The 14366-nt window shown below is 38.3% G+C and overlaps 1 protein-coding gene across 5 annotated transcripts in view; it reads left to right on the top strand.

Moving 5' to 3' along the window:
• The first annotated feature begins 516 nt into the window (after window positions 1-516).
• The window catches only part of sfmbt2 (Scm like with four mbt domains 2), a 58058-nt gene continuing 44208 nt past the window's right edge, over window positions 517-14366 (top strand). For 2 of the 5 annotated variants that reach the window (XM_025004975.2, XM_025004976.2), the window contains exons 1-3: window positions 4308-4473; window positions 7973-8148; window positions 12683-12771. In XM_025004975.2, coding sequence (XP_024860743.1) covers window positions 4451-4473; window positions 7973-8148; window positions 12683-12771 — 288 coding nt within the window. In that variant the 5' untranslated portion in view covers window positions 4308-4450. Of the gene's footprint in view, window positions 715-740; window positions 952-4086; window positions 4277-4307; window positions 4474-7972; window positions 8149-12682; window positions 12772-14366 lie in introns of those variants that run through there. The other 3 variants (XM_017411706.3, XM_017411707.3, XM_037981226.1) reach the window with 3 other exon arrangements.

A 14366-nucleotide genomic window follows, 5' to 3' on the forward strand; every position in this document is an offset into this window, starting at 1 on the left:
GCGCCAATAAGATATGACAAATTATTGACGTTTTTTTCTGGGGGGGGGGGCTTATCACACACACATGCATCTGATTGTAATCAGACGCTTCTGCGTCAGTTTAGACTTCCTTTAAAAGTGTTTTATTGTTCATATTATTTTCCAAACATGAAACTGTGGCCCATTGCGATGATATTGTAGTTCTGGGAAGATAATTAATCAACTTCCTGAATAAAAACGACTTGTTCTTTAAAAAAAAAAGCTGATCCAACTTATTGACTGTTGAATATAGATATGTGCGATATTTCAAACTCCGTTCGAATGGGTAATTATTTAGATATTGGTTGAATTTTAGTTCCTTATTACAAATTGGGGTGGAAAAAAATTGCTTTGCTTTTAAACTAAAAGGTCATTGAAGGCTTTGAGATATTTGTGTGAATGCCAACAGCCATTACACCCCATGTTACACCAAACCAAAAAGAAGAAGAAGAAGAAGAAAATATCTGTTATGTTTTCGGGCATGCGCAGACGGGAGATGCCATATTGAAACGGGGGCAGCAGCAGCTGAAAGACGTCGCTTCGCTCGCGAGCTCAACGCGAACGAGGAGAGGAGGGAGCGAGAGAGAGAGCGAGAGAGAGAGAGAGAGAGAGAGAAAAAGGAAGAAACATAAGGGGAGGGGGTCCCTGGAAGGAGAGGAGAGGTGACGGGAAGGAAGAAAAAAAAAACTCGGACAGGTAAGACAGGTGACGGCTCGCGCTGTCTTCTTGAGGCTCCTCTGGTTTTGTTCTTGTCAAATTGTCGCCTAAATAAGCACGCGCGGAGTTGGATTTCCACCTCGCGCTGCCGCTTTTAAAAGCCTCCGAAGTGGTTCGGGTGGGGGGGAGAGAGAGACACGGTCCAAGTAGCTCCAAAGTGTCTCCGTAATGCTCAGCTCTCACCCCCGGAGAGGACGTCGGCACGTCGTGCTCGCGGTAATATCATTTTCTTCTCTCTCTCTCTCTTTTATTTTTTATTTTCTTTACATCTCTCACGCAATAAACTCTCGTGAGAACAACAAGAATTGTAACATTTTCCCCAAAAAACGCGTCGTTTTTTTTTTTTTTTAAACGCTCCTCGCGCTGTGATGTTATTTGCGTGAAGTCGAAGTTGTTCTCGAGGGTTCAAAAAAAACGAGGTTACTTATCCCTGTGTTTTGCTCGATATTCGTCACCTCCTTCTTTTTTTTTCAAAATAAAAAAATATATATCGGAAAATACCGGACACTGTCAAAATGTCAAAGCATTTTCAACATGGCGGGTTATATATATACGGTGTTTGTGCACGAGGGGGCGAGGGGGGTGAAAAAAAAAACTGCGACTTCGGCTCTTTGAATGAGGAAAAAACAAGCCCGTGGCCCGAACCGAGCCCGGTTCGATTTCTTTTGATGGACACACACGAGGTTTAGTCAATTAAAGCCGAAGTGTGCGTTTGGCGACTTCGTGCGAGTTTTTTTCCGCTGCAGTTTTGACTGTGCAAAGTCTACATGACCGGAGTGGCAATACACACACACACACATGCGCACGCACACACTGCTGGTCGGTTACACCCCTCCAGCCTCATCTTCCTTATTATGTTGCTCTCAACGTTTCCTCTTTCACTTTTATCCAAAAATGCTCTTTCGATGCGCCTTCACCAGAACATATAAATTCAGTTTTTTTTCCTCCTCTCTCTTTCCGCCCGTAACAAATAAAACCAACCTTAGTGGGACGCTTTCACCTAACCTTTTTTTTTTCCTGCAATTTCATATTTTTCGGTACATTTGCATCGATTCTGCAGATAACTGGGCTCAACCCTCCCTCCCTCTGCGTGTCTTCATTTTCACAAAGTCTCCAAATCTGGTGATATGTAGAGGGGGGGGGGTTGCGTTATTCCAGAAGATCCCTCCTCCCGAGTCCTCCAGATTAAATTCATCCCACCATAATGAAGTGAAACAGCGATGGAAGTGCTAAAGTTCCCGAGCGGTGCGAAAAAATCGTGCTTTTAGGCGATTCAAAGATTTATTTCTAATTTCCGTGAGGAGTGGGGATGCATGTGTTGTCCGATGAAGGAAACATGCCAAGAATGGCCGCCTTCAGAAGGAAAAGCATCGGGTTTTGTGCAACAAAGTTATTGTCAACTCCCCCGTTTTTTTGATAAGGCATTTTGTGTTAATTATGTCTCCTAAAGAAGGAAAAACAGGAAGGGTGTTTTAAAGGAAATATTGACTCTTTCTTTATTTGCATTAGAGGAAGGCAAAGGCAAATATCCTCTGTCTTTTCAGGATGTTATGTAAATGTGTGTTTTGTAGGATTTTTTTTTTTCCTTTTTTAAGGATGCTAAAACAAGAACACTGTGGAGGTTTCAGCTCGGGCTGCTGAACTGTTCTCTTCATTTGATCTGATCTCGGAGCAGGCTTTTGTTATTGGGTAGAAAACAACACTGGCTGCATCTCGCGTCGGTGCTCTTAGAAACAGGAGAAACTGTTGTACGAAGACGTTCTGTTGCCAAGAGGAAACGGCTCTCGATCGGTCTAAAGCAGGAGAACCTAATAGGGAGTAATGCAATAAAAGCCAAGCCCATGCAGTGGTAGTTAATCTCCTAAATCCCTCATTAAATCTTTGCCACGGATGGGTTTAGAGAAGGGAGAAGGGCAGCACGTGTATATGCCCAGTGCCCCATCTGGGGCTACTCAATAAAAAAGAAAAAAAAAAAAAGTACACCTCAGTCTGAGACACAAATGTTCTGTGTCTGAGATTAACACTACCAGGCCGGTGTAATCCCCTGGTGACCAATCTGGGCTGTTTCTTCCAGGACTCTAAGGTTTAAACATTCAACGAAGATTAAATTAAAAAAGAAGAAGAAGAGAAAAAAAAAACATGTCAGAAGAGTTGGAGTCTTTTGGAGACAAATAGATGACAAAATAGATTCCAGTGACAGTAACTGTGTGGGCAACAGATTCCAGAGTTTTCTAACCCTCAGGCTTTGAAAACTTGTTTAACAAGTGAGATTGAGACATAAAAAAACACTTTTACAAAGAAGGAACCCTGTGAAAAAGATCATTTACCTTGATATGTTTCAGCAGATATTTGTTTCCCTTGTTTCCAGAGTTTGTTGGGGTTTTTATGTTGTTGTTTTAATAATAACAATGTAAAAAAAGAAAGTGTCTGAACAATCTTTAGTACGTTTGAAAGCAATACACAATAAATGTGTCCGGCTGAATTTTATGGAGATGAGCAATGCATACTGTGAGTCTTTGGAGAATGATGCATTTCCTGTTTTGTTTTGTGTTATTTTTTGGCTTTGTTATTCAGCACACTGAGCTGAAGTAAAACTTGCTTCGCATTGCGTATTAACTGCACAGATTGCAGCTCTTTTTAATGCGGGTTGTCTCTAATTTCTGTGAAGTGCAGGTGGGAAATGAGAGGGCTGCAGTTCCTACAGTTTTCAGCCAGTCTGGTTGCTAAAGCGCTCAAATTAAAGCTCAAAGCTGCTGCTTTAACCACATCGTCTTTTCAGGTCAGAGGAAAATCACTGAAGTAAAGAACCTAAATGAAACTTTTATGTGTCAGTGTCTAAAAAAAACTTTAAGAAATTAAGTTAGACAACACAAAATTAGCTATTTACTACACGTTTGGCATTTTTGTCTTGATAAAAGCTTGACTTAACCATAAAAGTTGTTTTTTAATATTAGTCTTTTAGGCTGAAGTGTCTGGGAAAAAAAGCAGATGTAAAATGTTTGTTTCTGAGTTGGGGAATTTTAAGGGAAAATCTGGGTTCAAAGGCTGCTGTTAGCGCTTCCTACTACCAATCTTTGAGTGCAATTTGCGTTTTAATGAGTGTCATAAAGCGCTGCACGCTGATGAAAGTGACAAGTCAACACTGCTGACGATTGTAGAGCTTTTAGACAGTGAGGGGAGCAGGGGGTGGGGGGCGTGGGAGAAGAGGAGCGAGCAGCGTCATGTGAGCCAAGTTAGCTCGGCTTGTTGTTTACGCATTGGACCCATGCCGGAGCCACTGTGAGACGTCATGGGGGTGTGTGCGGCAGGGGGATGGCTCACTCGGGCCGGCGGTTTGTGGAGACTGTCACAGCCTTTGTACTGCAGCCTCAGAGCTCGGCAAACACACTCGCAGCTCCTGTTTGAGCTATGTGCGTTTTCATTTTCTCTGGATTTCAGTGCTGTTTGAGAAGAAACACGGGCCTCTCTCTGCTTGATTCAGGTTTTTAATTTTTTTTCCTGAAACATCAGGATGGCTGTCTCACCTTACCGAGGATTAACGGTACTCGCTGCTCTTTTGGGGACTGATTTGAAAGTTAGGAGGGAGAACCTGAGCTCAGTGTCGTTCTGGGTTTGATTGAGCTTCGCTGTGTGACTGAGGCATGCCTCGGCACTAATTGCCGGGTTGATGAAAGCGGGTTGAAGTTTGCATGTGAGTCATTGTTGATGTGACTGCATGACTAAGGAGGACCACAAAAGGCAAGTGACAAACATGCTCTGTTGGAAGTATGATTTGTTTTTCCATCTTGCTTTGATTTTGTTGTCTTTGTGACCTGGATTATACAGCTTTTTTTCTCTTCAAGATGCTCAGACACGAGCTCAAGTCAGTGTTTCAATGTGTTTTCCTGATTTTACAGTAAGATTCTGGTATTTGTACAACTTTAATGATGCAGTAGAAGAAGCAGAACGTCTGTTCACAGCATCTTTAGTAGTAGAATCTCCATATTTTCTCTCTTATGGCTGTAAAATAAATATATATATATATATATATATATATATGCAGGATTAATGTGACATTTAACAACTAAAATCAGTTGATTAAGTAGGTGTTTGCAAATTTGCCAGCAATCTGACATTAAACCCTGATTATTGTAGTTAAATGTGTGCATTAATGTCCAATAGCTTGTAGGTGAGTGGTATTTGACCTCTTCAAAAAGTTGCAAACTAAAAATGAAAGGATGGAGGCTTGACATGGGATAAGTTTATATTATCAGTGGTTTCTAAAAGGAGAAAAATCCTTCTTTTTGGACGGATCACAAATAACCTATTTATTAAAGCATTACATCTCATCTTAAGTGTAGGAAAGGAGAAAATATTATGATTTATTGGATATACAAGTAAAAACATTAACAAGATGTGACCGTTTACAACAGTGCCTGACATAATGGGACTGAATGGATAACGCTCGTTTAAAATAAATCCCTTAATCTTAACATTTAGTTTGACTTTTATGTCATTCCAAACTCAAGATCTTTCATGTTTAGTCTCATCAGTTTCTTTTATTCATCATTATACACCCATTCTTGTATTACAGCTTAATTCCTAGAAAGTTGCAATAAGGGCAGTTGGAAAAATAAATAAAATGTGACTTTGTGCAAAAAAGAGGTGAATCTTTGAAAAGCAAAATTAGGCAAATGTCTAGATGGGAAAAGCATTTAGGAAGTTTTTCAAAGCATCGATCTTCAAGAACAAAAGAAATAAATTGAGTTTTCTTTCTCTACAGAGATTTATTTGAAAAATGTAAGAAGTTTGGAAGAATTTCAGTGCATAAAGTATAAGGACTAAACTTGTGATCACCGATTCCTCAACAGAAGCAAAAAAGGAAGAGATAAATGAACATCAGTTTCATAAGATTACTTCAGAAAACCTTCGTTGTGCACTTTTTTTTGGTGTGTGTGATGACAGCATTAATGTGGAAAATCAAGCAGAGATTTCACAGCAGCTTGTTTTGCCTACAAGACCACATCTTTTCCTGAGGTGGCCATAATGTTTTCAACGAGACAAAGTAAAAGCACATTTTGTCACATTACACATCACATGTCAGATGAAAAAGGCAGTCTTGGCAGTCCGGATCTGTCGCTAATAGAAAATGTTTGGAAAATGTTGAAGCTAGTAAATATACAGCAACAATAAGAACTATAAACTGCACTCTTTAAGATGTGTTTTCTGGAATAATGGGACAAAAAGACACCTAAAACACCCTTATGCTCTGTTGCAAAGTGTCTTTTCAGTGTTGTACAGAGTTAGTCTTAAACCAGCCCTCATTACTTTATATTTTACTTCCAAGACTCTAGACTGTATTGCAGTTTTTTTAAGTGTTTTGAATCAACAGTTTTTGTTAAGGTCTTTCTTTGGCATACTGTTGCTTTTTTTAGTCCAGTGCCTAACCATTTTCAGGGGAATGTTTTTTTTATTGTTTGTTAAACCACTTGACTCTGACCTTTTGACTCATTCATGAATAAGTTTCCTAAACTCAAGTGATGATCCAGCGTTCTGTCGACACAGCAAACAGCTTGGCAAAGAACGCAATTCAAAATAAATCGCGAGGCTCTGGGTTATCAGCAGCCTGTCACAAAGACACAGTTTGTTTCCGTTTCTTTAGATGAAGCTAGGACAAAAACAAAGGTAAGAGTTTGACAGACCAAAAAATTGAGTTTTTCTTCCTACTAGGTAATTCTCAAAAAGTTATTTGCTGAAAACTTGGCAGGATCAGCTGAATGATGATATATAGGTTTGCTGGATTTGTTCCTATTTCTTTAGGACATTATTATCTGTTCATCTGTGTAGATATTTTTTTTTAATCCTTCCATTTTTTTTTTCTCTTCCACAAAACAGTTTAAAACATTTAAGTTTGACTCTTTGGAAATTTTTTTTTTTTTAATGACATGGATTTAAAACTTTTCACAACACTACCTGAAACCCTTTTTTTTAAACAGCCAAATGAATAGGAGAATTAAAACAAATACAGTTTGGAAAAGGAAGACAAATACCTCAGTTAGGTGGGTTAGAGCAGTGGTTCCCAAAGTCTGGGTCGGGAACCCAATGTGGGTCATGAAACACCAAGTGTGAGGTCTAGAGAAGGTCTGCAAAAATCAAATTAAAAATCAAACCGTTAAGGCACTCTGTTAGATGGCTTTTTTTAAAATCAAAGTTAAATACATCAACCAGCAATAGCTAGGACATGTTTATGTGAGTTGACAATTTTGGTAACCACTGGGTTTAAGGTTTTTATGGGAGGGCGGTAAACTCAGCTTTGCTCATCAAGTCAAACAGGCTCATGTTGATTTGCTTATCAGTTACATGTTTTACCTGTTAGGATCTGAATCTAGCTGGTGTCAGTTATCACTGATCATCTCAGAAATAAGAGTAAACCATAAAGCAAAGGTAAGACCTCTGAGAGAAATGAGGGGGGTAGGCCTATAGGTAAAAATAGCATCACTTTTAGGTTGATGGTTTACTTTAAAAGACAGAAATAGTGTTTGCACATTGCAAGATTCAGGTCCCTCCTTTATGTGTCACAAATGCATGTTTACAGTCATATTTCCTCTTTTCTCGTCTATATTTAGCCGCTTTAAAGCTTTTTCTTCACTTCTGTGTTCTCCCTTTGTTTGCTTGCGCGCATATTTTCTAGTCAGGCTAATTTGCACGCCCGTCTCCTTGCTCGCGTCCTTCCAGTTTTTCTTCTGATTGGTTATGTGATGCAGTTTTGCTGTGGTATGCAAATGCATGCAGCCGTCAGCTGCAAGCATGTGGAGCATTACGGGACCGAAGAGGCAGAGCATTGTCTACGATTACAGGTTGATGACTCGGCTGTAATTGTTCTTTAAATTATACACCTGTAGAGTTTTTGCCCTGGCATATTAAAAAAGATGAGTGAAGTTCTTCCTAATGCTTGAGTTTATTAAGGTTCCCAGAGGCTGGATTTATGTTTTTCTTTCTTGTTTTATATGCTTGTTACAGTTGCTGCTTCTCTTCACACTAAACACCCACTTTAAAGAAGCTGTAAATGCAGCACGCTTCAGTTCCAGTCAGCCATTTTTTTAAATTTTTTTTTTCCAAGGAAGATCTCACCAAATTGCAGCTGCTTATTAAACAAAACCCCCGATCTTCTTGATACCCTCATGTTTCCTGGAAGTCTCTCGGTTGGCACTTATCTGTTAAGTCAGAGGACGGATTCAGTTCAACTCTCCTCTTGCAGGGTCGTCGGGGAAAGTGAGAGATGCAGTGAGGAGGGGCCGAAACCCATCAGGTCAAAGGTCACACGCCTGCCGGCAAGCGAAAGCTGCAGGATGCAGACTCAGGATCAGCCGCTGGCCCTCACTGTAGCGCAGCCGCTCTATTCGACAAATGGAAAAGAAGAAGAGGTGAACACAGGTAAGATCTGGTAGAGTTATTCTTCTCTTCCATTTTGTTTTTATGGAGCTGCACTCATCAGATTGACAGATATGTTTGGACGACCTTCTGCAGATTCTGTTCCACAGCACTGACTCGCACTTTGTAATTCTACCTGATATATTTAAAAAAAACTGTTTGAAACTTTCGGAGCTATGTTTGGATGGCAGGAAAGAAATGCAGAAAACACACCTGCACACTGTGTATGCTCTCACCTCAGCTCATTTTGACACGAGTGGCTGCGTGTCAGAATGTTTTGATTTGTTACCGGTTTTGTATACCAGTCACACTCTAAATCACAGGCATGCAGCTGCCATGCAACTTTTCTCTGACTGAAAAACACATCCAGTCTGAGTTGAAGGCATTGATTAGAGTGTCTGAAATGACACAGTGTCATGTGATGTATGAGGATGTTTTGCACACAGTGCTGTTGTGATAAAGGACATTCTTTGGCCTGCCTAGTCAGTACATGCGCTGATAGTATCAGACAAACAAAAACAAAGGAATATGTTTTCATAGCTCTTTTTTTCTTGTTGTTGTCATTTATAATTTGACGTTTCGAGCTTTACTTTGACACAAAAAGCTGGTGGAGTCATTGGTTGTGTTTTCAGTTTCAGGCCACACCAAAGATTAGCTGATTTCTCCTCAGGGGCGTTTTTAAACAAGTCAACAAACTCATTCAGAGCAAGTTTCCAGTGGTTTGTAGTCACACTGATCTTATATTTAGATACAGTTTACATAAAACAAAAGTCACTGTGTGCTCAAATTTCTCACTTATGAGTCTACTAATGGTGTTTGCAGTTTTATTTGCAATGCACATTTCATGTCATGTAAACTCAGAGTGCTCAAAGGCAAAAGTAATAATACATTTAAAATTAAAAATAGACATACGTACCCACAGACAGCACTGTGCAAAAGTCATGAGTCATTCCTATTTCTTTGTATATTTTGTTTCCAAGCAGCCAGACTTTTCTGTAATCTTTTAAAGTTCCTGAAAGTCTTTCCAAAAAAAAGTATTTTGGTTTCTTTTTCACTCATTTTCAGTCCAGTACCTGACTATATTAAAAAAAAAGTTTTGGTTGTTGTTTGTTAAGCCTCATAACTCTGACCTTTTTAATTTCAGGCATAAATAGTCTCTTAGACTCAAACAATGAAACCAGTGTTGTGTCGACACATAACAATCAATGAACTAAGTTGAACATGAATCCTGAGGCACTTTGTTATTAGCAGCCTGTCACAAAGACACAATTTGTTCCCATTTCTTTAACTGTATCTATGAAAAATACCAAATACCCACAGTATGGCACATAAAACATTATTTTAGCACCAACAAAGTGATTCCCAAAGAGCTATAAGCTGAAAATTTGATGATGCGTCTTGTATTGGGTCTTTGCTGGCTTCTTTTTTTATCGTTTCCTGACGACACGGCATGTAAATACTGCAAGGTTTTGAGGCCTGATACTACTTCTTTTATCCTCCACCTGTCCACTTTCCTCATTTTGTCAAAAATACATTGTCATGGTCTGGTACAAGGGCTAAAAATGAGTGGGGGGAAAAAGGAAGCCAAAGACCAGATAAAAATGATGAAAGATCTCCAGAAAGAACTGAAGAACTTTTGATCAAGGCTGCTTAAAAAGATTACAAGGACGTCTGGCTGCTTGGAAGCAAAACCTAAAGAAACAATGGCTCACATCACTCATCTCGGATAAACCGAACATGTTTCCCAAAGAACGACAATGGAAGCAATGTCAATAACAGAAGAGTTACATCCAGCATATCAGATGATTAGATGATGCTGCACAGAAATAACAACACACACAATAGTCTGTGTAGGAAAATGCTATCCAACTTCACTTTCTCATGTAATTATTGGAAGCTTGTGAGATTAGTTAAGTTTGTTTTGAACATAGACACAGTTGTGACTGACCTCAGATCAACTGATAACTAATAATAGTTTTCATCATGATGTATTGCATACAGGAAGCAGAGTTTCTCACACCTAAAAGTAGATGTCAGTAAAAGAGCTTTAGAAACAATTCTTTGTTTGAAGTCACTATCAAAATATTTGAAACATTTTATTTTGATTAGTTTGCCTTCTGGTGGGAGTTATAATCTATGTTTGCGGCTTTACCTGTTTAACATTATTTATTGTTTTAAAAATGCCAAATCCTGCAGATTTTTGTCTCCAAGCCCTTTTCTTAGTAGACAAAAGCCCCGCTAATCCCCACAAACATCTGGCTTTTGTCTCTGCAGCGGTCATGAGTATTTAGCTCTCCAGCTGCTCCAAAATTTTCTGCTCTCCTCTGTGTTCATGGAGCTTTTTGTGCACTTGCAGCCTTTTCTGTGGATTCTGCAACAGCTCTAGATCCCATCTGTCTATTTTTGAGCAGCTCGACTGAGCTCACATTGAGTTTGAAGACTCTGAAGCAAAGAATCAGAGTGACAGATAATGTGTCACTTATTTTCATACCTCTTTCTCGTGCTTACTAACCAGTTTCTTAGGCATTCATGACATCAGGGGAAAGAAAGCTAAAATATTTAACAATTTAGCTGTCTTACCTACAAAAGAAAAGATGCTTTAGGTTTTACATAAAAAATCCTGCTACTTCTCATTAATTCAGATGCATAAAGGTTTAAAACATAAGTAGCCCTCTGAATCATGTATTAAAATGCAGGTTTGTCATATCTGAGGTATGTTTACATGATCTGGTTTAATTATTCCTAACAATAGAAATCAGGCTTAGGGAAACTATGATGCTGGTTATCAACTCGATCGGTCACCTAGAAGTTTTCATTTCTCAACATGTGTGCATTTATGGGAAACTGGGGAAGTCTGAATCAGAAGAAATTACAAAGAAAAAAGCAATCAAATGCATCTTATCAATGAGCCTATGAACGTCACTGCCTTATCATTAAAGCGCAAGTAATCTGACATTTTCCAATATGTATTAAACGTTAAATAAGAAACCAAGATAAAAACAATTCAATCCTGTGCAATGTAAGGTATTTTTCTGTCATTTACACTCTTAGAATACTGCATTGAAAGTGTTATATTTGAGTCTTTAAAACACTTTATAAGATCAATCTGTATATAAATATGATCATATAGGACAGTTTGGCGAATGTGATGCGCTCTGCATTCAAACACTCTGATCCTTTATGAATAAACAGGAACAAAATATTTTATAATTCAGAGGTATTTATTAAAGATTAGAAAATGAAACTCAATCTTCAACATTTAACAGAAAACAATTGTTTTCTTAGAGCAAGAATTGGTAAAAACTGTGCTTTTAGACGTGTTTATCTCAGCCGAAGCTGTCCAGCAAAGACGTGAACCAGCTTCGTAATACTGAAAATCTCAAAGTGAACCTGAAGTTATCTGACTGAGCCACTAGTCCTGCTTCGTATTACGTGACCACGATTGATTTCTTGCCTCGCCGTTATCAGCAAACATTTATCAACCGTCATGTAGCCACACAAGCTGAAACATGCGCTAAAGTTACTCCTAAGTTTCTTAGATCAAGAAGAAGAAGAAAAAAAGAGAAATGTTTTGCATTTACTGTGTAAGCTTTAAAATGCAAAGCTGACAACCCTTACATGGGTTTCGTTCAAGAAAATTTAACTTATTTTTTGTTTTTTATCAGATATTAGAGTTCCTAGCTGCCACTGAATGAGGCATTCATTGCTTGCTTTGATTAAATAAAAACAGCAGGAACTGAGTCATCAGTGAGGACAGCTGTTCTTTCATTTCACTGCTGCGTTTCTCACATGCAGACAACTTACTTGTGCTGATAGGGAGTGAATTTTACAGAGGTTTCCTAAATACCACATACTACATTACGGAAGCGTAACAGAACTCATCTTATAGACAAAATACACAAACGTCTCATTCAGTTTTGCTCTCTGCTCTGCACTTCCTCTAGCCCCGAGCGATAAACCTGCCAAGTTTTAAAATAGACTGAATGAAAAAACAGCAGATAGTGAAGAATACGCGCACACACACACATAGAATTTAGTCTGTTCCCTTTAAACAATTGTGTTTTTTTACACTAAAGAAAAGGAAATTTGGTTTTCTGAGCCGTCAACTTTTACACGACAGAAGGAGTAAAAGAATCTGAGACACAGCAGGTGTGTGTGTGTCTGCATTCGTGAGACAAAGCGAACATCATTTACCCCCCGTCCTTTCTTGTTAAACAGAACAGGTTCATGCTGGAGTCTCCAGAGATACCAAAGACTCACAACAGTGGGAAAACAACAGACACACAATGCTTTCAATGTATCAGTCTCCCACAGGCAAAGTGAACAAATCTTACCATCAGGAGGAACATTAGTGAAGTTATGTAACGTTATGTAGCCCGCTGCGCACTCAGACGAGTCCTATAAATAATTCCCTGTGAATTCAGTGCTTTTCAGCTGCATCTATGTAGCTTCATGTGTGCTTAACCGTAAGAGAAAAGCATCTTAAGCCCATTTTATCAGTAATTAATAACTTAATGGTCATTTTTGTCTTGTTTAGATGCAGAGTCCATGGAAGAGGAGTTCATCTGGGAGGAGTATATCGAGGAGTCGGGAGCCGACGCCGTCCCTCACACCACCTTCAAACATGTATGATCATCACACTTACTTCTGAGCCTTTAAACACAGCCTCTCAGTTAAGTGCCATGTGCAGAGAGCCTTTAACAACACATTAGAAAGTGCTGTGTGAAGGCCTTTAAAGCTCCTTGTTTCCTTGTGAGACAAGTTGTTGAACGACCTTTGCTTGTTTTTAAAAACACAAATGTATTTAGCCAGTGAAGCAGGAAAGCATGCAAGACATGAAATGATGCTAAAAAGCACCGCCTTGGCAGACGTTTTTGTGCTTTTGCCAGTTTTCTTCTCTTTGTTTTTTGATTTATTCATGTAAAACTAACTAAAAAAAATAGTGAGCAAAGTTTTGGGTCAGGGGGTTAAAGCATGGAGGCAGAAATTTCAGTGTTGACTTCCAATTTCACAATTTTTGGCTGTCAGTTAATGTATAAAATATAGTTGAAGTTGGTATAAAAATTGCATGTTATTTATAAAATATGACCAACTTGAAACAAATTACTCATGGCAAGTATTAACAAAGAAAAGACTACAACTTTTGCTTGATTTTTCAACAGAGGTGATACGTCCTTCCAACACTAAAAGCAGGTTTTAAAATCTTAATTATTTTAAAATCTTCAACATTACTTGTGAGGAGGCACTGTTTAAGGAAAAAAGATCAGTTTAGATCTTTTTTTTTTTTTTTTTAGAGGAGTCATGAGTTTTTGAGGATCCAAATCTGTAAGAAATGGGTGATAAATGAGCAACATGGATTTTTAAAAAAAACCTGTTTACATTTCAGATCGCAGACGGCAATAAAGATTAGTAGAAGAGGGTTTCTGTTTACTTGTTAAACCATTGCAATTCAAAGGTTTTTAATAAATACACAAATCTATAGTATTTTTTTTTTGCTTGTAGCTCTTGAAACTTTTTGTTTTTATTTATCTTTATTTTGTTTATTCTGAAAGAAACAGATTTAAATTTTTTTTTAACTCTCTGTCTTTAGTGGGACACTTGTTGCTCGTCTTATATGCTTTAATAATAGAACGTTTTCATTTATTTCCAACAGCTTCTGAAGTGTGTAAAAATAGTAGGGAGACACTTTTAGATAATTAGAAGTACAAGTTTTATCGTTGAAGTCCTTTAACTAGTTCATATACACAATTTTAAACCTTAATTTAGCAGCAGTGAGCTGTTGCTGCTCGATGAAATAACTTTACTATGAAAAACTGTTGATGGGAAAGTTTATTTCTACATAGAAATGGCTCATTTCTGTTTTTTTGTTTTGACTTTGTTGTGGTTTTTTGTGGATTACAGACTCTCAGTTTCTAGTTTTGATTTGTGCCTTGTGCTCTCCTGTGAAGCACTTTTTAACGCATTAATCTTTATGATTGACTTATCCCAGAACAGTCTGTTTAATCGTCTGACAACTGATTATGTAATACATATAGTGGAGCATTTTGTGTATTTTTAGCCTTTGTTGTACATTTTCCTTTGCTTGTACATAACACAATTTGGCTGGAAATTCTTCTGAACATCATCCAATAACTTAATAACTATAAGGTTTTGCCTCCATTAACGTTTTATCACAAAACGTGGGCAGATTGGTGCATCTATCTGCTTCTGGATGGGAGGTT

The sequence above is a fragment of the Kryptolebias marmoratus genome, linkage group LG18 (assembly GCF_001649575.2).
Source record: "Kryptolebias marmoratus isolate JLee-2015 linkage group LG18, ASM164957v2, whole genome shotgun sequence".
NCBI classification, from domain to species: Eukaryota; Metazoa; Chordata; class Actinopteri; order Cyprinodontiformes; family Rivulidae; genus Kryptolebias; species Kryptolebias marmoratus.